General features: G+C 39.4%; 1 protein-coding gene across 4 annotated transcripts; it reads left to right on the forward strand.

Annotated features, from left to right (window-relative positions):
* Positions 1–4,708: 4,708 nt before the first annotated feature.
* LOC145094830 (uncharacterized) lies at positions 4,709–7,292 on the forward strand. Of its 4 annotated transcripts, none has more exons than XR_013703587.1 (4): positions 4,709–4,959; positions 5,339–5,550; positions 6,466–6,523; positions 7,083–7,292. XR_013703587.1 is itself a non-coding variant. In XM_079032850.1 (4 exons), the coding sequence occupies exons 1-4, from the start codon at positions 4,879–4,881 to the stop codon at positions 7,186–7,188; spliced, it is 330 nt and encodes a 109-aa protein (XP_078888976.1). In that variant the 5' UTR covers positions 4,709–4,878; the 3' UTR covers positions 7,189–7,292. The 4 variants fall into 4 exon arrangements, 1 of the variants encoding a protein (XP_078888976.1); XR_013703588.1 differs by having other exon boundaries at positions 5,339–5,524; XM_079032850.1 differs by having other exon boundaries at positions 5,339–5,423.
* The last annotated feature ends 18,378 nt before the right edge of the window (positions 7,293–25,670 follow it).

Below are 25,670 nucleotides of genomic sequence, written 5' to 3' on the forward strand. Positions count from 1 at the left end.
TCATTACATCATGTTGTAAACAAATTTTACAGAAAATATTGGATTTTCTGGGTTATACTATCGATACAAAGCTTTTTAAATCAAACATGCTTATGAACTCACCAACATTATATATATTGACCGTTTTCAAAATAACTTGTATTCTCAGGCAACCGTTAAGCAGAAGAATCTTCAAGTGTGTGGATTTATTTTGTCTAATGTCAAGCATCGTACAATTATTAACATTTTGGAATATGTAATCTAAGACAATGTACTTGATGTGAACAATACCAGTTGTATTATGTAATGTTTGGTGATGATCGTGTTATGTTTCATGTATATTCATTGTGATGATATTTCAATTTATAGTCACACGAGCCCTCGGACGTTTCCGCCGTCCGGTTCGAGGGTGTGATAGGTTGGTATTAGAGCATTGTTTATAGTGAACTAGCATATCTAACCATACATGATATGAAACTATAAACACAATGAGACTAAATAACTCTGAACAAAATAAATTTTTCATACTTATGTGCGCATAATAGGATAACAATATAATAATACTTAATAAAAGTTTTTGGAGGATTTGAACATTTTAATTGTGCCCGGACAGTTATGTAATCGTATTGGGGGTGAATGTAGCCTGTTCAACTACATTCATCCAAAGTATGATTAACATATGCTCGGGAGTGATTGTGGTGGACAATGATACAAAAACCTACCCTTTTAGGAATACCCAGAGAGGAGTTTATAAAACCAAACATAAATAATTAAATTACCATAGGAGTAAATCCAGGTATGAATTAACATTCATTATTTTCGTGCAGACGCCATGGCCAGATTTCTTCACTCCGGAGATCCTTATTTCCCCAACCAGGGAAATAATGGGCGAGTGGAAGAACCAGAGGAGGGGCCTGAAGAAAACCCCGAAGGAGGCCCTGCCATGGGTCAGGAGGTGGGACTCGAAGTGGAACCGGAAGAGTATGTGGTAACTGATTACGAATATGGCGAATCTGACCAGGATTTAGATGAAGGAAAGGATGTTGAGGAGGCACGCAGTTAACCCCACCTATCGAAATCCCCATCAGATCCACGCACGGTTCAGAAGAGTGATACACACCATAATCTTTCCCCATCATCTCAAGGGTTGTACGAGCTGAGCAAAGGGTTGACGTAATCACCTAAGAGGCGAATGAACTAGCTGAACTTTTGATATGTCAACTTGACGATTGAGTGTCATCGTCATCACTACTGATGGGACTTGCTCTACTACTTGCTATATAGGTATCACAGTATGTGGAACCAACCGTATCTCCTACTAATATTGTGTTTCTTCTAACGCGTACTAACATATGTACTATTGACCTTATGTCGTAATGCTGTCAGATCATATGTTTTCCCTATGTATTATATGCCTTTCAGACAAATTTTCATGTATTAAAATGGCTATTCCTAGTAGAAATGCTATGTGTTTTAATATGGGCTTTCGCTTATGTGCACAAACCAACCATCGAAACCGCTAGATACTCAAGAACCTCGAAACCAAAACAATATGTGAACTCTATGAGTAACACTTAATATCCGTGCCAAATCTACAATTACTTACTACCAAAAATATATCATCAGGACGTAGATTGAAACATTGTGAATCATACAACAAAACACGCAATTTATAGAGTACAACCAGAAGTGACCGTCGTTACTCACGATCTTGCTTATCATCATGCAGCAGAAAATGTCATCCCACAGAAATAGAAAGCACACCCATGAGACACAAACCCTACAGATGGACTCTGCTACTTTCCAAGCAGTTGTGACCATTGTTGTAACCAATGCTATGGCACAACTCAACGCAAACAACACCAACAGAGGAGGAAATAACATCGACAACTCCAACCGAAGAAACAAGCATGAAAACCAATGAGTGACAGCTTATCAAGGCACTCCAAACCCCAAGCTTAGGAGCAAGAAGCAAAAGTCTGGGAGTAAGAGAAAGGCAGTGGCGGAGGTTATATAGGGCCAGGGGGGCTGTGCCCCCCCCCCCCCAATCAAAACTTCAAGCTCCGCCACTGAATCTAATATGGAGAAACTTAAAGAGCCCGAACCACATAATAAATATTTTAAGAAGCTTTAATCTCGTTTTACCCTCTTCAATGTTTGTTGAATTTACCAACACAAAAAAACTACAGTTTTAGGTATCAGGGTTATTAAACACAGAGAAATTCATATGTAACCAAAATTTTAGGAATACAAAAGGTTAAATATTCTGTTGAGATTTGAATGACTCTTACAATCCTACTCATGTATGTTGAAGCTTACAACACTTTTTGATTTTGTGAAGGATATATGTATGGAGGATTTATAATTTTTGAATGTTGACTGCATTGTATGTTTATATTGCTTCTTTTTTGACAATTTCCAAACAAAAAAGAAATCAATTTGAGAAAACCGAATAACCTATAAACTGAAACGATTTTCATCCCTAACGGTAATTGGGGGTGAATTTAAACCTTTACAAATTTCAACCTTTTAAATTACATGCTAAAAGAAAGTAAGTTAAATTTTGAGGAATTTTTTTTTGGCTCATTTGTTTAGTCTTTATACGAAATGGCCTCTGGCCTTGTGAATGTGTTTTTATTTTTTAATTTTCCTCACTTTTATGTCATAATTTTAAAAAACAATCTTTCTAAACCGAATGAACAATTTAACGACTTGATCAATACATTAAAACCATACAAAAACAATAAAATATAATGATTTTCATAAAGTAAGAATAATTTTGCAATCCAATCAGTTTCTTAAAAACATACATCTACCAAATACAAATGAATCGATAATAATATGTTCTCCCAATCCAATCAATTGTTACATTTACTCATTCAAGTATAACTTTAAACAACAATTTGTTCTTCATTTGATCTTTTGACACGAAAAAAATATGGATGATGATTGAAATATCCCAAAAATCAGGTCCAAAAATTTTATTTTAAATCATTAATAAAAGCCGTAAGTATGATTCATCATATAAAAATCATAAGACGTGTATCTCAAAAATATCATAACATCTGTCAATGTATCAAAATCACATGTCCAAATATCAGAGTAAATCATCCCAGACTAAAAGTTGTGGTGTGTGTCATGCAGTCATCTCGAGCTCTTCTCCTTGCTATCGGAAGTACCTGAAACCAAAACTGAAAACTGTAAGCAATCAGCTTAGTGAGTCTCCCCAAACTACCACATATCATACACATAATCACATAATAACATACATTGGGCCTTGCCCACTACATTGGTCCCCGCCCGACATCGAACCGAAGTCTGGTATACATATAACATATCAACAATCATATAAGATAAACACATAACCTAAACATATAAACCTTCCTCGGGCTGGCTCTGGCATTGGAGCGACGCCCGTAACATATAAAGATAACATATAAGCTAAACATTCCTCGGGCTTGCCCCGACATCGGACCGAAATCGAGAACACATAAACACACACATGCAAGAACCACGAAGACATCAAGCATACAAACATTCCTCGGGCTTGCCCCGACGTTGGACCGAAGTCTGAAAACATATAATCTACATTGGGCTAACCCCAACATTGGGCCTAAGTCTGTCATACGCTAACATAAATACATAAACGGACCGACATTGGTGCCTTTGACCCGTTCCTACTGGAGGAAAACTCAACTCACAAAGCTGGCTGCTGAATCTCTCGTAAGGAAGTCTCTATCGGCTGTTTCTGCGACTCCCCAGCTAACATCATCACCACTTGATCAATATCCAAAATCTTTCTTAAGGTAAAATGACTACTTTACCCCTAGTCAGAGTCAACATTCTGGGTTAACTCAACCCGCGAAGTTGACCCATCAACTCGCCGAGTTCTATAAGTCAGAAATCCTGAAATCGCGATCCAACTCATCGAGTCATCCCCCTGACTCGCCGAGTTCCCCTTGCTACTCATAGTCGTGATAAGTCGAGTCAACTCATTGATTCCCTCTTCAGACTAGTTGAGTTCTACCTAGTACAAAATCGGGACAAATCGACTCAACTCGTCGAATTCCTCTATGGACTTGATGAGTTCATCAGTCTGTTTGGGCCTTCTTAAGGGATTAAGCCCCTACTCTTCATATCTAAGCTTCTTTTTTCTCATGCACACTGAAAACGTCCTTTTAAGGTTAAAGTTTCCAACTTTACCCATTAATACCTCTACTTCAAGGGTTTAGCTCAAACCCTAACCCTTTAAGACCTAGCTCTTGGTCCACAAGCCATCCATACACCAAACTAACGCATACAAACAGAGATTTAGACCCAAAACACTCCATGAACACTTAAAGCTTCCACCTTTCTGTAACACCCTATTTATTAAACAAATAAATAAATTAATTAATGAATGAATCGTAACCCTAAAATTAATAATTATATAGCAAGGTGTTGGTTTTAGGAAGCCAAATGTCATAAGTTGGATCATTCGGGGGTTAAAGTATAAATTCGAGATTTATTTTGTAAAGATTTTAGAAGACAGGGGGGATATTTGGTAAGTGTTAGACTTAAATTGTAAAGGAATTATGGAAGCAAGGTTCAGATGGTAAATGTTGGATTAAATTTGGAAATAAAAGTGTGAGGAGGGGCTGAAATTGAACATTTGGATTAAATTTTAGAGGAACACGGGATATAGTATATACTCGGTAACCTCTTTATCCCACTGTTTCATTGACAAGAACCCTAGATCGAATTCTCTAAAGCCGCCACCACATTTGGATCCTCCTCAGCCGCCTGCATCAAGAACCGATCACCACCCTTTTTCCGCCTGCAGCCTCGACTAACTGCCATCTCCAGTCGAAGTCCCAGCCGTCACGAGAGCCTTTCAGCCTCTACCTTGCCGCCTGAGACATGTGTGCAACCGGAGAACCGCTAAGACCGGGAAGTAAGCTCGGTTCGTCGTGTGCGGGTCGTGAGCCACCGAAAATGCCGGTAAGTCAACCGCAACCCGTCTTCTTCTTCTCTCTGTATTTCGTTGTTTACAACGAATAAGAATTTGGAGATGCCCCTGTCGTCGTCGGTGATCGTGGGACCGCTGTTTCTCTTTCTGGCGACACCCGCTGCCTAGGCTGAGGGTGTGGGAGTCTGTGTTCGAGTATTCATGTTGTTGTGGCCATTTATGACATGGCATGTGTGTATTTGGCTGGCAATACCCAAGAAAAACCACCATGGTTGCCAACCATGGTGGCTGCCGTCATGACATCTCTTCCTGCCGCCACCAGCCACCATGCGGAGGTGGTTGTGTGCGTGATTTATGTGTGTATGACCCTATCTTGTAAGTATAATGCTGTATAGATGTTTGCTTGGACAGGAATTGGAAGGAAACTTATCTTCGTCGCTTGCTGCCACCGCTCCGCCACTGTTAGCCACCGTCTTGGGTGGTTGTGGGCTTTCGAGTGCGTTTGGATAGATACTTAGAGTACCTTGGTGTTGTATTGACCAAAGATCATAGTCACCACCACCGTGAGGTGGTGGCTGTCACCATGTACCACCATGGGTGGGTGTATTTTAGTGTGTGTGTGTGTGGGTGCATTGGCATTTTCATTGTAATATTGTAACCGGAGCTGGAATAATGAAACGAAAACTAAAAACCACCACCGTAGGGTGGTGGCTGCCGCCACCAACCGCCGTGTTGAGTGGCGGTGTGCTTTTGTTAGCTTGTAGTTGATTTTTGGATGCTTGGACTGATTGGGCCTAAAGAAACCCTAATGGGCCCAATGAAGCTTAATGGACCTAAAAGCCCAAGCATGTGACTAATAGGCTTAGTGAAATCATAATGGGCCTAATGAACCCTAATTGGTCAAAGGACCTAGATATTGCGCCTATTGGGCTAATATGGGTTGGAAACCCTAAATAGGGTTTAGAAAACCCTAATGCCATGAAACCCTAATTTGGGACTTATCGGGACCGCATCAGAATTATTTAATGAGCTTAAATTATTAATTAATAATCGCTGCAAATTTGCCTATGGCCATGTGGGACTTAATGGATTAAGTTCTTAATGGGTTATGTAGGAAAACTTAACCCTGATCATCGTTTTAAGTGAAAACCCTAATTCCACTTGGGTTTATTGTTGGGCCTTTCTATTGGGCCTTGATGATTAGGTTATTAATGAGCCATCCAAGATCAAGCAAATGGACTAGAACAATTAATGGGCTTTGAGGTAAGGCCCATATGAGCAGTTGGGCCCAATTTGGAAAATTGGGCCATAGTTTGGGCCTTTATGGTTATGCGATATTGGGCCATTAGAATATTGAATGTTAGACAGGACTAAATGGTTGGGACTTATGGTGAGACCTTATAAAGGTTGGGCCCAATTTGGAAAATTGGGCCATATGTTGGGATTTGGCCCATTACTTGGCTTTTGGGCCTTTAAAGTGTGATTTGGACGTTGGGCTTGGAACTCAATTACTAATTGGGTATTGTTGATGTTGACAGTTCAGGAGCCTGTTAACCAACAGCTAGAGTTTCATCCGTGGGACTTCAGCAGTGCCAGGTGAGTCTCCTCACCATACCAATGGGTCTAAGGCACCAAGGACGACCTATTTTATGATACGTGGTACACCAGTTGTAGCGATATGTGGTATGCTAGTTGGTTATATGCTATGTGCTATGTTATTTGTTTATGTGATATTTGCATGAAAGACAATGGGGGGAGCCCATGGCACTTGGATGTAAGACCATGTGGGGGAGCCCATGGCTTTCAGGTAAAGACCATGGGGGGAGCCTATGGCACATGGATGTAAGACCATGTGGGGGAGCCCGTGGCTTTCCTATTAAAGACCATGGGGGAGCCCATGGCACTTAGGTGTAAGACCATGGGGGGAGCCCATGGCTCCCTGGAGTAAGACCTTGGGGGGAGCCCACGACATCCGTATATGTTTATACGCATGGCTATGTGATTGATATGGATATGTGTTTGATATAGTTATCTGATTGATATGGTTTATGTAGTTGTTATAGCTAATGAGGACTATATGGTTATGTGGATTGTGTGGGGTATGCTCTGGGGAACTCACTAAGCTTCATGCTTACGGTTTTCAGTTTTGTTTCAGATACTTCGTTTTCAACGGAAAGGAGTCGGCTCGATCGCAGCGCATCACACTATGTTTCTGCACACGAGATCTTTGGGATTACACTCTGATATGTTTTTTTATATGATGACATGCTTTGATTATTGACGTACTGGTTTTAACATGATATGTTATTATGTATGTTTTCTTATACTGTTGGTTTTATAATAACTTAATTAAAAAGAAATTTTTGGCCTGTATTTTTGGGATGTTACACTTTCACTCCATGCATGGCGTTTTGGAGCTAAAAAGGCCAAAATAACACCCTATGGCTTGCATGGGGCTTTAATCGTCATAAAGTTTGCACCTTTATGCCATGAAAACCCTCCATGATTCCAGATTTGATAGTATACTCACTTGGGACGTCCATGTCCCAAGTATCAAGATTCTTGGACCAAAAACCACCATAAAATGATGATAAGGAGATCTAAGAAGCTACTAGGAAAGTTTGAGACTTGCTTACCAGAAAATGATGATGAAAAAATGAAGTCTCTGGATCTACTATCTTCTTCTTGAATCCCCAAGCTTCTCCTTCCTTCACAAGCTTCAAAACACAAAAAGTTTCACTCACAAATGGCTCACAAGCTCACAAATGCATTAGGGTTTTTGAATCTAGGGTTTAGGACTTGGAGGCTGGAAATGAGGCCAGCAAGTAGGGATTAAGATGATTAAATAGGGTGCAAAACCCTGAAATTAGTGTTTCATTCTGGCAGCCCTACTCGTCGAGTTAGGGCTCTCAACTCGTCGAGTAGGTTGCTTAAAACCCGCGTCCCATTCAATTCTCTACTCGGCGAGTTTGGGGATACCAACTCGTCTAGTTGCTTTATAAAAATGACTAAATTATTATTTAAATGTGTACCAGGAACCAGGCGTTATAACTCTCCCCTCTCCCCTACTTGTCTTAGACTTCGTCCTCGAAGTCTACTGCGTCGGGAAACAACTTTGGGTAGTGCTCGCCCATTTCCTCCTTGGGATCTCAAGTCCACTCCGAGCCCTTGTGGTGATGCCACTACACCTTTACTAGCTCAACCCTCTTGTTCCTTAACTCCTTCGTCTTCTTGTCGAGAATAGCTACGAGTCTCTAAATGTAGTTCAGACTATCATCAACCTGTATATCCTCTAGTGGTACAAATTCTGAGTCACCCACTAAGCACTTTCGCAGCTGAGAAACATGGAAAGTGTTGTGGATTTGGCTAAGCTCTACTGGAAGATCTAAACGGTAAGCAACCTGGCCCACCCGAGACAAAACCCTGAACGGACCAATGTGTGACATCCCCATTTTCACGGCCAGAAAAGACTGTTTTTGTTTATGATTTATAAAAATCAGAGTACCTCCTTTAATAAAAATGTTGTGAAGTTTGTTCCTAATAAAAATATGATAAATACGTCATCAAAGCATTTCTGAAGAAAAGTATTTTTATTCCTTTTAAAACATTTGGGATGTCATCGTCAATACAGAAACATAAACATAAACATAACTTACATTCATTATCACTAGTGATTTATATCTCCTTAATCTCTCAGTGTAATGTGACTTCATATCAACACCTATGATATAAATAAATTGAGTGGGTCAGGTTGGGAAACCTGGTGAGTGCATAGGGTTTTCGACCCACAATAATATAATTATTATGTTTAATCATCAAACTGTTAACCCAATTACCCATCCCTATTATCTTCTTTACTCTTAAGGGTCTACCCTAAGAATCAGCTACTTCTCATTCATTCATTCCTAAGGATTATCCTAAGGAATAAGTACGAAGTCCATCGTTGTCAATGATACAGCTGTCAAGCACAACTACTAGTTCTATCACTCAGGCGCAACTACCAAAATTATGACATTCTCTATGAGGTGCAGCTGTCGGTATTGTCCTTTGGGCACAGCTGCTAGGGTTATCTCTTTTATTGACAGTATCATTTTCGAGAGTCCACTCGCAATACAAGTCAATGGGATTATAGAGTACACCGGTGAACACATCGTTCACAACACCTACATGTTGTGAGCCTGCTAGTGTTCCACTGGACTGTCTAGAATAGTCTGTGGTTGTCATCCATACTCTGCTAGATGACAGGGCCAGCATTTGGGAACAAGGCTTCTCACATCTTCCACCTCTCACCCTTACCTCATGGTCTATATCGTCTCTCAACTCATCATCCAACTCATATTTCATCTACCCACGTTTTACCCAACATATTATGTAGATATAAATACGTATACAGTTTAAATCATATAAAACTTGTATAAAATCGTTCATCCAGCATAGATAGCAAGTATACAGATAATATGCACATATAGCACGTAGTTTATATAAAATACTTCATATCTATTTATAAGATGAAAGGGACCATGCACTCACTTGAAAAGGTGGTGACTCGACACTCGGACAACACTTCATTACTCTTACACAGTTTTCCTTTGACAAAACCTAGTATCATTACCACTAGAGTTTAGTTTAATATTCACCGAGACTAATAAATATTCTTGCTATTATTACTATTATATAAGCACGAAACAATATTTCTCAAATACTATATACAGACAGAGGGCAGACATAAAACACCAGAGGGCAGGACCATTTTGGCATATAGCACTTCTGAAATCCAACAACCCTATGCGGCCCTTTAAACCAGATTCCCCGTACCATGGGTGGTTAAAAATATACTATAAAGACACTTATATAACTCATAATAATAGCCTAAATACTTATTATAAGGTCCTAATCACATTATTATATTAAAACATAAGATATACTAACGATAGGGTAGGCATAGCTTACTTACAACGCGTTTTTTGCAAAATCGGGCTTCGCTGGAGCAGCGTTCCTGAGCCGAAAGGCTCTTTTCTCAGGGATTCAGGAGGCTCGGGGCTTCCTTCGGGTGCTAGGGGGTTTACCTAGGCTTAGGGGGGTTTGGGGGGCTAAAGAGAGATTTTAGAGAGAGAAAGTGAAGTTGGAATGGTGTAAAGAATGAGGGAACCCGACACCTCTGTTTATAGGCTGGCAGACTGATGGACTCGCCGAGTTGGGTCACTGACTCGCCGATTCAGTGCCATGTGTCATAATCTGATGGCTTTCCTTGGAGATAAATCAATAGTTGTGATCGCTCCATGTCACCCAAACACGCACTTCCGGCGCTCCTCCTTCGTCGCCACGGGATGGACGGAGAACCTCGACTGGTGGGCCTCATCCATCAGAACCTATAGTACTCCACCCCGGTACCGAACCCAGACCCTCCAACGCTAGATCAACAACCCACAAATGTCATAATCAAATGGCCACTTGGCATATGATCCACTCGTACTTCCGGTGCTCCTCCTTCAGGCCCTTGACCCGCGTCTCCCGGATCTGCTCTAACAATGGAGTAATCACTGTCATCATCAGACATTGGCCTTTCCTAGGTGATAAAGGATCTCAAAGTCATAGTCCTTCACCACATCTAACCACCTACATTGCCTCATGTTCAGATTCGGCTGATCAATGAGGTACCTCAAGCTCTTGTGGTTCATGTAGATGGTACAACGAACCCATAGAGATAATATTGCCAAATCTTGAGGGCGAAAACCATAGTCCCAGCTCTAAATCATGTGTCAGATAGTTCGCCTCGTGAGGCTTCAACTACCTCGAAGCGTAAGCTATCACGTGACCTTGCTGCATGAAAACTGCACCCATGCCCGTGATCGAAGCGTCACAGTAAACTACAAAGTCATTGATGCCCTCTGGCAAAGTCAGAACTGGTGCCTCGCATAACCGCTGTCAGAGAGTCTCGAAAGTCGCCTGCTGGTCAGCCCCCCAGTGGAATGTCACTGACTTCTTGGTCAGTCAGGTCAAAGAAACGACAATCTTGTAGAAATCCTGGATGAATCCCCGATATTAGCCCGCTAGACCAAGAAAACTACGAATCCCAATTGGAGACCTCAGAACCTCCCACTGCATCACGACCTCTATCTTGGCCGGATCGACCAGAATACCCTTTTGGTTGACAAGGTGCCCCGGAAACTGCACCTCGTGCAAATAGAACTCACACTTGGAGAACTTTGCGAAAAGTCTCTCCCTCCTCAGTGTCTCCAGCACCTCCCTCAGGTGGTCCTCATGCCGCTCCTAAATCTTGGAATAAACCAAGATCTCATTAATGAAGACTATCACAGACCGGTCCAACATGGGTCTGAACACGTGGTTCATGAGGTCCATGAATGCGAATGGAGCATTGGTGAGCCCAAATGGCATCACCACGAACTTATAGTGACCATAGCAAGTCCTAAAAGCTCTCTTCTGCACATCCTCGTCTCTGACTCGCATCTGGTGATAACCCGATTACAGATCAATCTTGGAGAACCAAGATGCACCCTGTAGTTGGTCAAACAAATCATCAATCCTCGGCAGCGGATAACGGTTCTTCATTGTTACCTTATTTAGCTCCTGGTAGTCTATCCACATCCGATGTGACCTGTCCTTCTTCTTCACAAACAGAATCGGGGCTCCCCATGGCGAACTACTCGGCCTGATAAGTCCTTTGTCTAGCAGCTCTTGCAGCTGTGTAGACAACTCCTGCATCTCAGGAGGAGCCAACCGATATGGTGTCTTGGCTATCGGATCCGCACCAGGGACTAGGTCAATCCTGAACTCAACCTGCCTCTCCGGAGGTATCCTAGGCAAGTCCTCCAGGAATACGTTTGGGTACTCTCGCACAATCGGTACATCATCCACTGTAACCTTACCCTTATCCCGGGTATCCATAACATAGGCAACATAACTTGCGTAACCCTACTGGAGGTAGCGCCTCGCTCTCGCTGCTAAACATAGGGTCAGTCCATCCTGCGGCCTCTCGCCCTGAATCACTAAACCCCCCCACAAGGAATCTAAACTCTCACTAGATGTTGCTCACAGTCGATCACTGCCCCATTAGGGCTCAACCAGTCCATACCAACTATAACCTTATTCCCTCGCATGGGAATAAGGACTAGATACACAGAAAAATGCTCATTGAACAACTGCAGTGCACATCCTTGATGAACCGTCGCGACTTGAACGTTCCTATCATATGCTATCTCTACGTCAAGTGCGCAATATAGCTCCCCTAGAGCCCCTACAAATCGCTTGCTGAGAACGAGTAACACAAAATCTCGGATAGCGCCTGAATCAAACAGTAACAAGGCTAATATAATGTTCACTAAGAACGATCCTATAACAAAACACATAAATATAAGCAATAATCAATATAAATAAAGGGATAAGGAGAAGATACATACCTGTCACCACGTCGGGAGCTACACATGCCTCCTCTGCTGTCAACTGAAAGGTCCTGCTCTTCGCCACAGGCGCCTTTGGCCGACCCTAACAGTCGTATGTAATCCTCAACGTAGTAGGAGCGGGTGCTACCACCTGTCCTGCTGCTGCTAAACTCGGGCACTGGGACCGCTTGTGTCCTTTCTTGTTGCATTGGAAGCAAATTAGATCTAATACTGTTGTGGTGGTGGTGGTTGCTATGCAATCTCTTCTCTCATGACCTGTTCAGTTGTACTTAACGCAACCCAAACTCCCTGCCTTGTACGCCCCCTCGTGCAACTTGCCGCACTTTCCACAACGGCTGTGGGCCTGCTGGCTCCTAGGTCGGTGATCTGATACCTTGGGCTTTTTCCTGCACTCCCTGACTGAACCCCCTCGGATTTTCTCATCTTCTACATCTCCAAATCCAACTCTCTCTCTCTCTCTCTCTTTCTTCTTTTTTCTCTCTCTCTCTCTCTCTCTCTCTCGCCATATCAATCATATCCTCCAGCGTCTTTTACCTGGAGAAGCTCACAAACTAGCAAATATCACTCTACATCATCTCATGGTATTGGGCCTTCTTCATCTCCTCATACGCCACATACTGCGGAACGAGAAGGTCACTCTCCCTAAACATAGTAGTGCTCTCGGTCACCGTCTCAGTTGTCTGCTGGAGACCCTAGAACTCCATAGAAAGCTGTTGCACCTCAATCATAGGTGCAAACTCGGCCCTGAACCTGGCCAAAAAATCACTCCAGTTCATCGCATCTAGAACTGCATCATCTCCAATGGCTCGTTCGACCTCCTCCCACCAGTCACGTGCTTTGTCCTTTAGTAGACAGAAAGCCAGTCGGACCTTGTCCACCTTGGGACATCTGCTCGTACTGAAGGCTTTGGCAACATCAGCCAACCATCTGCTGCTAGAAATGGGGTCTCGAGCCCCATGATAGTCGGGAGCTCCACAAGCTTTGAAATCCCTGAACATCAGCATGCGCGACCCATCATGGCCGCCACCTCGGTGCAGAATGCACTCATTCTCTCATCCAAAAGCTCCAAGATTCCCTCCTTGATCGTACGGAAGATCACAAGTTTATGGTCTAAAATACTGCGCGTGACCTCAGACGAAATGAACTCTCTTGTCTGCTTGTCGAGTTGCCCGGCTCCAGAGCCTGAGCCTGATCCCTCACCGGCGCCTGAACTGCTGACTGGTCTAGTGCGTAGTGTCACCATACTAAAAAACACACCATAACAAACATTAGAATACTTATCATATCTCGAGGGATCATATATACTACAAGTTTCCTGGATTCATCTCAGCCTTCCTTGATTCTAGTATGGATCCTCTGCTTTTAGTAGTACTGACCCATACTACCTTCCACATCTATCCATACTTTCCTCAAGAACCTCCTTGACTGCACTAAGTCCCTTCTACTACTACTGCTTCACATGCTAATCTCATCCTAGGCTTGCCCTAGGGTAATCACCAACTCACTCTCCGCCATCAGCTTTATAAGAAGGCTCTGTTATCTCCTCCTAACTAGCTCGCAAATACTATTACAGATCACTAAGACCAGATAATTCTTCGAATGAGAGGTCCTACCCTATAACGGTTGGACTTAGACAAGAGCTGCAAAATAGAATTGAACCTAACCTTCTGTAATTATTTATTCCTCATAATATATAACTTAAAATATTCATTTACTAGTTCGTTAGAGATAACTAGAACTCCTAAAAGCACAAAGCAAACAACATTCAAGCATTGAGTAAACATAATCAAGCATATCCTAATTAGGCCATCATATCATTATCTAATCAGTACTAGCACGTAGTTCATAAGCTCATTCACATATAACAGGCACATAAGGCATCCTTCCTAGATCCTTACCCCAAATCTAGCATGCCGTTCTCATAAATATATCATAACATAAACTTGTATGGGTAATTTGGGAGTACTTACTTGAGCTCGGCTGATTGCCTACACCGCACCCTTTTCTCTTTTCAAAATTCTTTTATAAAAATGATTTTCTTTTTAAAATTTTCATACCAAATCCTTAGATTGAGTTCAGACACACCCGAGAGTGTGCCCGAATCCCTCAAACCAAGGCTCAGATACCAACTTGAAACATCCCAAAAATCAGGTCCAAAATTTTAATTTTAAATCATTAATAAAAACCATAAGTATCATTCATCATATAAAAATCATAAGACATGTATCTCAAAAATATCATAAAATCTGTCAATGTATCAAAATAACATGTTCAAATATCAGAGTTAATCATCCCAGACTAAAAGTTGTGGTGTGTGCCATGCAGTCATCTCGAGCTCTTCCCCTTGCTATGGGAAGTACCTGAAACCAAAACTGCAAACTGTAAGCACGAAGCTTAATGAGTCTCCCCAAACTACCACATACCATACACATAATAACATAATAACATACATTGGGCCTTGCCCACCACATTGGGCCCCGCCCATCATCAGATGAATCCGACATCGAGCCCGGCCCAGCATTAGACCGAAGTCTGGCATCGGTCCCCGCCCAACATCAGACCGAAGTCCGGTATACATAAACACATAACATAAACATATAAACCTTCCTCGAGCTTGCTCCGACATCCGACCGAAGCCCGAAACATATAAACATAACATATAAGCTAAACATTCATCGAGCTTGCCCCGACATCGGACCAAAGTCCGGAACACATAAACAAACACATGCAAGAATCACGAAGACATCAAGCATACAAACATTCCTCGGGCTTGCCCTTACGTTGGACCGAAGTCCGGAAGCATATAATATACATTGGGCTAACCTCGGCATCGGACATAATTCTGGCATACGCTAACATACATACGTAAACGGGCTGACATTGGTTCCTTTGACCCATTCATACTAGAGGAAAACTCACCTCACAAAGCTAGTTGCTAAATCTCTCGTAAGGAAGTCTCTATCGGCTGCTTCAACGACTCCCCAACTAACACCTTCACAATAACACTTAATCAATAACCAAAATCTTTCTTAGGGTAAAATGAATACTTTACCCCTGGTCAGAGTCAACATTCTGGTCAGAGTTACAATTCTGGGTTGACTCAACTCGCCGAGTTCTATAAGTCAGAAATACTGAAATCGCAATCCAACTCGTCGAGTCATCCCCCTGACTCGCCGAGTTCCTCTTTCTACTCATATTCATGATAAGGTGAGTCAACTCGCCGAATCCCTCTTCAGACTCGTCGACTTCTACCGGGTACAAAATCGGGACAAATAGACTCAACTCGTCGAGTTCCTCTATGGACTCAATGATTTCATCAGTTTGTTTGGGCCTCCTTAAGGGATTAAGCCCCTAATCTTCGGACTTCGATGTCCCAAACATCAAGATTCTTGGACCAAAAACCCCATAAAATGATGATAAGGAGATTTAAGAAGCTACTAGGCAAGTGTAACGCCCCGTTCCTGGGAGTTGGAAGATATTGGAGCCATCAAGCTTGTGGAGAAGACCAAGATCTGGGATTTTATCAATCTTTGGCAACCTGCTGAGGTAAAAGGCTCTTAGCTTGATAACCCATAGCTTAGATCTCTTTTAGTGTTGATTTATGGGTCTTTTTGATCCCTTTGAGAATGATAAGTTACTCTCCATGGGTTGTATGCCAAGCAATCCCTTTTTCCTGTAATATTTGGCTTCTAGAACCATAAAAGAGGTCTTGAATAGGGATGTTATTCGGGTCAGAACCAAACCGAACCGACCCAAACCTGAATAAACCGAAAACCGAATAAGGGTAATTACGAACCGAAAACTGAACCAAATAAGCAATACGGGTTCGGTTCGGCTCGGGTATTATTCAATTCGATTTGGTTCGGTTCTAGCCCGAATAACCCAAATAACATGTAGAAGATGATTAAGGAGCCAAATAACCCGAATAACCCAAATAACATTTACAATGTGATTATAAATATTGTATTTTGTATGACTTTTGTAGCTTATGATAAACACGAATAACACGGATTAACTATTCTTGATATATAAAATGTAAAATATAACCACCACAATCTTAAGATATAGTTATTAAGCAACATACTAAGCACTAAACATTAAACATCTAAAACACCCAAAAATCTATCTATAAATATATAAGTTAAACATTAAACATTACGTGGGTATTTTGGGTAACGACTGATAGAACACAAGACTAAATAAGCAATCATGCTAGGGGGAAAATGTGACTTTTCATATTTGGTTCAGTCCTTTTGGACCGAATAAGCCTTATATAGATACCCAAAATCCGAATCGAATTGCTTATTTGGGTCTAATTCGGTTCGGTTCGGTTTTCAGTTCGGTTTGGGTTTTCGGGCCAAATTCTCATCCCTAGTCTTGAACCCGTTTTTGTCAAAGAAATGGTCATGTTCATGGAAGTAGGTTGGTATAACTTGAGTTTGGCTCCATTTGAGGTGTACAAAGCCATCAAGTCTCCAAATTTATAGAAATAGACCATGGAAACGATATGGATCTGTATTTTGGAGCCTTGGAAGTGTGAAATCAGTTGTTTAGGTTAGATCAGCAAGGGACTCGACGAGTTCATATGGGAACTCGGCGAGTGTGATCAAGGATCCTCGATGATGTTCATCAAACTCGGCAAGTTGCCAAGGAATTCAATGGATTGGATCATCTTGTCCCTTTTTCTGATTATGCTAGGACTCGTCGTGTTAGTTCATCCAGTCGCAATGATGGGTAGCCTAGGAACTCGACGAATCATAGGGTGGCTCGGCGAGCCGAGTAGCAATTTTAGGGTTTCTGAGTTCTAGAACTCGACGAGTCGATAGGCTAACTTAGCGAGTTAGGTCAACCTAAAAGGTTGACTTTGACCAAAATGTTGACTTTGACCAGGGGTAAAATGGTCATTTTACCCTAAGGAGTATTATCAGATTTTGACTAAGTATTATTGTATAGTGGTAGCCAAGGAGTTATAAGAATAGCCAGCAGAGATTCCTCATGTAAGAGTTCAGCATCCAGTTTGAGAGTTGAGTTTCCTTTCAGTAGGGACAGGTCGAAGGCACCATGGCCGACTCGTATATGTGATATGTTAGTAGCTGAGTGTGGGCAGGACCCGAATCTTGTAGCAGCCTAGTGTGGGCGGGGCCTGAACCTCATAGTATTATTTGAGTATAGTTATGTGATTGTTAGATAGATATACTTGTTGTTTGTGTGATACTTGTATGTATGTTAGTAGCAGAGTGTGGGCGGGGCCCAAATCTCCTAGACAACAGAGTGTGGGCGGGGCCCGAATCTCCTAGACAGCGGAGTGTGGATAGGGCCCGAATCTCCTCGAGAGTGGGCGGGGCCCATATCTCCTAGTTGCATGATATTTGTATGGTATGTGGTAGTTTAAGGAACTCACTAAGCTATAGAGTCATTTTGTTGTAAAAGTCAAAGTGGCTATGCCTTTGTAATATTCGCATTTTAGTTATTTTACTAAGTCATTTATATGCGAAACCTTAATGTTTAGACTTAGTATATTTTTTGTACACTCAGGTTCCCTATAAATAGGGACTGAGGTTAGAAGTAGAGGATAACTTTTTGCAACTCAAATATCCTTCTGCTTATTTCGTGTAATCAGTCTTTCTCAATAAAGATCTGATCAATATTTACTCTTCGTGTTCTTGTTTCATAATGATTTAATTCATAATTGCATTCATAATCTCGATAACAATTCTCTACAATTGGTATCAGAGCAGGATTCAAACTGCATCGATCTGATTTTCGTGTTAGAATCATTTGCTTTTTGAGTTACAACTTTACTCAAAATTTTCCGCGCATTTTGGTTTTGAAAATCAAATTTGATCTTCAGATTTGAATTGATTCTGTCTTTGAATTGTTTAGTCGAGTAATCGATCAGTGATTTGTGATCAATTCAATTGATCAATTCTCAATTTCATCAAGTTTTTCAAGCTTTCTGAAAATTTCTGTGTTCATCAATGGCGAACTTCAACATGAATACAATGACTTCTCTCACTTGCTTGGTTTCTCAACCAAAATTCCGATGTTAATTCCAGAATACTATGATCAGTGGGCTGATAGAATAGAAGATTACTTAAATGGAACTGATGAAGAACTTTGGAATTGTATCGATGGAACAGTGCAAGCTCCTGCTAATGTTCAACCAATTGGTCCATTTGCTGCATCTGCTAAAGTTGCTGATCAAGAAAAACGGTTGAAGAATAATGAAAAGAGGTGCACGAGGGAACTAAGAGGTGCTCTTCCTCCTGTGGTTTATAACTACATTCGTAGTTGTAAAACAGCAAAGGAGATCTGGAACACTCTAAAAGAGAAGTATCTAGGTAGCGAAAAGACGAAGATCAACTCTGTGAAGCAATGTCTAGTTGAACTGAAGGAATTCAGACAAAAGGATGCTGAAACTCTTGAAAATTACTATGATCGTCTGAATGAGCTTATGTTTCGCTGCAATAGGTATGGAATCACTAGGTCTTTCATGGAGTTCAATTTAACTTTCATTATGGGTCTTCGCAAGGAATGGCGAAGTGTGAGCATGATGATTAAGAATCAACAGAGTTTTGATACAACTCATTTGAATGATCTCTACAATCAGCTGAAAACACATGAAATTGAAGTTTCAGAAATGTATGAAGAATCAAAACTGAGTATTGGAGGTCCTTTGGCTCTAGTTTCAAAGGTATCTGAAGTTGATGTGAATGAAAAAGATGATTCAGATAATGAAGGATTTCTGATGAATTCGGATGATGAAGCTGTGGCATTCTACTCAAACAATAGAGTTAAGAAAATTTTCAAGAAGCCATTTAATCCAAAAGGAAAGGCTACTGATGCGAAGAGTGGAGTCACAAAAACTGGAGGAGAGGAGAGGAAGAAAATGGAGAATGCTGAGGAAAAATCAAAAGATGCGAAAGAAGTAAAGAAACTGAAGGGTGACTCAGGAATTTACTGTCACTATTGCAATGGTGCGAATCACTTCGCAGCCGATTGCATGTTGCGAAAGAAAGAAGAAAAGAAGGAGAAAATTAAAGATGAAGCATACTATTCTGAAAAGATTGAAGAGATGCGTGCTAAGACCAAAGGAGTGTCTTTGGTTGCGAAAGGTGAAACTGATGATGAAAAAAGTGGTACGTATCAGATCTGGTCTTCAGAATCTGATGATGAGGAAATGAGGCATCCCACACATGGAGCCATGTTCGCAAGTTTTGAAGATTACGAAGAGGAAATTTCAGGGAGGTGCTTCGTATCCAAATCCACGGACAAATCACCCATGACCACCAAGGTACGTCTTATACTTGAATCTTTTAATATTCCTTTATCTGCTTATGATGCTGAACTCACTTCATTTGATGATACTGTGGCTTATTTTGATTATGTAATTGTGTCTGCTAGTACCGAAGCTCAAAAAATAAATATGCAACTAGGAGAGACACGAAGAGAATTAGAAATAAAAAGAAGCAGAGTAGACAAACTTGAATTACAGCTCAAAAATGTAAATTATGATAGGGATAATCTTACAAATGATGTTAGGTTATTGCTTGCACAAAGGAACATATATTGTAATTCAGCCAAAAGATTGTATGCAAAATTAACTGCTTTACATCATTCTTCGGATATTAGCAAAAAACAACATAGGAAACTTTTACCTTTTCTTGAATATGAACGTGAAAAAGTTGATGTTGTTTCTTATGATTGCGAAAGTACAATTGCTCAATTTGACAAAATACCTGATGAGTTAATGAACATGAAAAAGTACAATTGCTTTACAAATGATGTTGTTTCTTATGATATGCATATGGTATTGTCAACATTAATGAATTCTTGAATGCTGATGATTTGGTTGATATTGTCAATGAAAGTTTGACAAAGAGTGAACAAGTGAAAATTCTAAGGAAAACTGAAAGTTCAACTCTTGATTCTCAACTCAATTATGTTGATGTCAATGACAATTCAGATATTGTGAGTGAGATTAGTGAAATTGAAGAAGAAGAAGAGGTTGATTGTTCTAAATTGTCAATCATTAATATCACATCTAAGATCAAAGGTAAAGAAATAATAGTTGATTCGATAGTTAAGGATGAAACTGATAAATCTTCAACTTCGCAACATTGTACCTTTGATAATGTGGAGGTTGAAAGCTGGAAAACTGATGAAAATGAGGAAAACAATGAAGGTGTGAAGGATTCACCTAAGACATCTCCAAGAGTTGTTGTGAATCAAGTGTTTGATAATACAAAAGAATTTGACAAAATTCTAAATGAAAAAGGTGCACATTATTTGGAAACCAACACAGTGGTCTATGCAAATTTTAAATGTACAGATGACATCATTTTTCCAAATCAAGTTTTTGTCACAACTGGAAATGTTGAGAACATAAAACCTGAATTCATCAAAATGGTTGAAAATGATAATCAAAAGTCATCAACCGCAGGGTTCTTTTCAAATCAAAATACCGAAGAAAACAATTTAACGAAATTTTTTTATGTTTTTCAAGAGAAAAAGCCATCACAAAAATGGGTGGCTAAAGGTGAAAATTCAAACAAAGTTTTTGAAAAAATTGAGAAATCAAAGGCTGAAGTAAAATTAAATTCTCATGAATTTAAATTGATGGTTGGAAATTATTCAACAGAAAATAATGTTTCAAAAAGAAAAGCAAGAAAAACAGTTTTCTGGCAAGTTGTGTCTAATGATAAGCCAAAAGTTGAAAATGAACAAATTTTGAAACGAAAATCATCAAACTTTCAAAGAAAAAACAAAAAAAAAGATACAAGTTTTCACAGACCAATAAATTCTGGTGATAAAATTCCATTTGTTTGCAAATATGACAACAATCGAACATTTGAGACTTCACAAAAATTTGTGAACAATCAAAAGTTTCGAAATGTTGGAAAATTCACGAATACTTCATCACCTTTGAACAATTCTAACAAAGCTAAAGTGAAATTTTTACCAAAACAACCGAATTTTCCAAATCCTTCAAATTCACAACCAACCAAAGTTTCATACTCAAAAGGAAAATATGATGTCCATACAATCAATCGTTGGCTTGAAGGAAAAGGCAGAAAATATCAAAGTGAGAAGTTTTCAGAGCAACAAATCAAGAATTCATTTGAAAAGTTCGCAAATAATTCTTCCACTGCTAGTTCATCATCTCATCATTCGCAAGTTCCAGTTCAAAAATGGAAACCAATTATCAAAAATGTGAATGTTATGAAGGATAAGATTACAATCAATGGAAATCCAAAACTATTTAACGACTATATTTCAATATCTAGATCTAATGATGTTGATATAACAGATTCTGTCACAAACAAAGTGAAAATATGGTTTTTAAATTCAAAGAATTTGTTTCATTCTACTAATGATGGACCCAACAAGTCTTGGGTTCCTAAAATTTTCCAATAAATGCAGGTGATGTGTGACGAGCAATATGATACGAAATGGTATATTGATAGTGGTTGCTCTCGTCATATGACTAGAAGAAAGGAAAACTTGCGAGATTATAGAAGCTTGGAAAATGCTGGAGTAGTCAAATTTGGGAATAATCACAAGTGTCAAGTGAAAGGCTATGGGAAAGTCACAAATGGACAATTCACTGTAAACAGAGTTGCTTATGTTGAAGGACTTCAACATAATTTGATAAGTGTGTCACAACTTGTTGTTGGTACTGGAAACCAAGTTGTATTTAATGAAGAATGAAGTATCATTTCAAATGCGAAATCAAATGAAGTACTTCTCAAATCCAAAAGATATGGTGATATGTTTACACTGGACATCAAACCAATTGTGGGAAAACCTGTTGTATGTTTACTATCAAAAGCATCTAATGATGTCAGCTGGATTTGTCATAGAATATTGTCACACTTGAACTTTCGCAATATTAACAAACTTGTCACTAAAGATTTAGTTCGAGGGTTACCTGTACTAAAATTTGACAATGATTCTTTGTGTGCAGCTTGCGAACAAGGAAAACAACATAGAAAAGGTCATCCGATTGTGATCGATTCAAAAATCGTAGAACCATTGGAACTTCTTCACATTGACTTATGTGGACCGTCGAATGTTGCTACAATCAATAAAAAGCGGTACATTTTGGTTATTGTAGATGATTTTTCTCGATTCACATGGGTATTTTTTCTCAGGTTAAAATCTGAAGTTGCTCAGATGATGATTGATTTTATCAAAAAGATTGAGCTTAGTCTGAAAAAGAATGTTCGCAAAATTAAAAGTGATAATGGTTCTGAGTTTAAAAATCAAATTCTTGATTCTTTTCTCACAAGCAAAGGCATTTCGCATAATTTCGCAACAAAATGGAGTTGTTGAAAGAAGAAATCGATCTCTATGCGAAGCATCCAGAACCATGTTAACATATGCGAATTTTCCTCAATATCTGTGGGCTGAAGCAGTTTCAACTGCATGTTTTACTCAGAATCGATCATTCATTCATCGAAGATTCAATATTACTCCATATGAAATAATCAATAATAGGAAACCTAATGTCAAATTCTTTCATGTTTTTGGTTGCAGGTGTTTTATCATGAATCTCAAAGACAATTTGTCCAAGTTTGAAGCTAAAGCTGATGAAGGCATATTCTTAGGATATTCGCACAATTCAGTGGCATACAGAGTGCTCAACAGAAGAACAAGAAAAATTTAAGAAACTTTCAATTTAACATTTGATGATTACTATCTTAAACAAACGGATAGTAAATTTGGAAATAAATCAATACTCGTTGATTCAAATACTCAAATTGATAATTCTGAAATAAATGATTCTGATTATGACTTAATTTTCGGAATTCCTGACAGGGCAATTGATGCGGAAAATAATGCTCCTGATAATCAAACATCAGCATCTTCAAAACATACTGATGATTCGACAATTACTACAACGTCAACATCTTGCGAAAGTGTGCCTGATGTTCGTATGGAGGGGGAGCATACGATCAATAATGCAAACAATCAGCCAACTTTCGAGGGGGAGAATGAAAATAGGAATCATCAAGTTGAGGGGGAGCATTCACAAAATCAACAAGAATATCAACTTGAGGGGAAGCATTCGCATAATCAACAGGAACATCATTTTGAGGGGGAGCATGATGAAACACAGACAATTAATCTTGATGAAAATGATGAGTTTCATGAACTAAATGATAATTTTTCTGTTGTAGGATCTGAAAATGAAGATATATATGAAGATGCACCACTGGAATTTGATCCTAATTTTCCACCACTTGAGAAATGGACAAGAAATCATCCAAAAGATCAGGTAATTGGTAATCCACAAGATGGTGTGTTGACAATAGCTCAAATTCGCGCGAAAAATGAGGTACTGAATGCGAACCAAGAACTATGTATGTTTAATGTCTTTATTTCGAAAATAGAGCCAAAGACAGTGAAGGATGCTATGGAACACTCAGATTGGGTTGTTGCTATGCAATCTGAACTGGCTGAATTTGAACGAAACAAGGTTTGGAGATTAATTCCTAAACCTTCTAATGTTTTGATTGTCGGATTAAAATGGATTTTTAAAAATAAAACTGACAAAGATGGCAATATTATTCGAAATAAAGCTAGACTAGTGGTTAAAGGGTATTCGCAACAAGAAGGAATAGACTATGAAGAAACATTTGCTCCTGTAGCAAGACTCGAAGCAGTTCGCATATTTTTAGCATATGCAGCACACAAAGACTTTGATGTTTATCAAATGGATGTTAAGTGTGCTTTCTTAAATGGAGAACTTGAAGAAACAATGTATGTTGAACAACCACCAGGATTCATAAACGAGGAACATCCTAATCATGTCTACATTCTTGACAAAGCTGTTTATGGGTTAAAACAAGCATCGAGAGCCTGGTATGCAACTCTTACAAATTTCTTGAAACAATCTAAATTTAAACAAGGATCAGTTGACCCCACTTTGTTTCACAAGAAAATTGGGAATCATCTTATGCTTGTTCAAATTTATGTTGATGATATTATTTTTGGCTCAACTGACCCAGCATTGTCAATTGAATTTGAAAATCTAATGAAAAGTCAATTTGAAATGAGCATGATGGGAAAGATTAATAATTTTCTTGGATTGAATATAAGACAGAACAGGGATGGAATCTTAATCAATCAAGAAAAATATACGAAGAACTTGCTTGAAAAGTTTGGAATGACAAATAGCACGAAACTAAGAGTACCAATGGCAGTGGGTACAAGATTAACTCCTTCGTTAGATGCTCCTGCTGTTGATTTAACATTATATCGAAGCATGATAGGGTCTTTATTGTACTTAACTGCAAGTAGACCTGATATTATGTTTTCGGTTTGTAATTGTGCTAGATATCAAGCTAATCCCAGAGAACCTCATTTGACTGCAGTGAAAAATATTTTTCGCTATCTTAAGGGTACAATTTCGTTAGGACTTTGGTATCCTTCGAAATCTGGATTTTTCATTCAAGCTTTTTCAGATTCAGATCTAGGAGGATGTACTTTGGATAGGAAAAGTACAAGTGGTGGATGTCAATTGTTGGATGGAAAGTTGGTAAGTTGGCAATCAAAGAAACAAACTTGTGTTGCAATTTCAACTGCTGAAGCTGAATACATTGTTGCTACTGCTTGCACTTCGCAAATCATTTGGATTCAGAGTCAACTTCGTGATTATGCAATCAATATGAAAAAGATTCCCTTGTATTGTGATTCGCAAAGTGCAATTCGCATTTGTCATAATCCAGTACAACATTCAAAAACAAAACACATTGCTCTTCGATATCATTTTATCAAATATCATGTGGAAGATGGGAATATTGAAATTCATTTTGCTAAAACAACTGAACAACTTGCTGATATTTTTACAAAACCTCTTGTTGAAAAATCATTTGTTAGAATTTTAGCAGGGTTGGGGATGATTGATGCGAATTCAGTTCCAAAAACTCAAGCATGAAAGTCTCGTTCAGCAGTTATGAGTCAAACTTGTTCAGATGTTACTGTTCATCCAGAGGCTTCGCATGGCTTCGCATCCACATCTTTTCGCATTTGCGATCATAACAACTAAGGTTAGGTTTAGAATTTATTTTGTAGTTTTTAATTTTTGAAAAATCAAAAATCCAAAAAGATTTTAATTTTTTTGTTTTTGAAAAATTAAAAATCCAAAAAGATTTTATTTTGTTATGTTTTTAATTTTGAAAAATTCAAAAATCACAAAAATATTTTTTTTCGTTGTTCTTTAAATATTGTGTGCTGAGAACTTAGTACAGGGCTTAATGCGAAGAGGTCATGCTTAGGTTTTTCTACGGGAAGGTATCAATTTTTTTTTAAAACTA

Source organism: Lactuca serriola, chromosome 3 (genome assembly GCF_051521515.1).
Source record: "Lactuca serriola cultivar US96UC23 chromosome 3, Lser_US96UC23_V15, whole genome shotgun sequence".
Lineage (NCBI taxonomy): Eukaryota > Viridiplantae > Streptophyta > Magnoliopsida > Asterales > Asteraceae > Lactuca > Lactuca serriola.

Excerpts from the sequence above, each read along its gene's own strand:
- LOC145094830 (XM_079032850.1), top strand. The coding sequence starts at position 4,879 with ATGTGTGCAACCGGAGAACCGCTAAGACCGGGAAGTAAGCTCGGTTCG. Across the intron at positions 4,960-5,338 it reads GTGAGCCACCGAAAATGCCG|GAATTGGAAGGAAACTTATC; the intron begins GTAAGTCAACCG and ends TTGCTTGGACAG. Across the intron at positions 5,424-6,465 it reads GGGTGGTTGTGGGCTTTCGA|TTCAGGAGCCTGTTAACCAA; the intron begins GTGCGTTTGGAT and ends TGATGTTGACAG.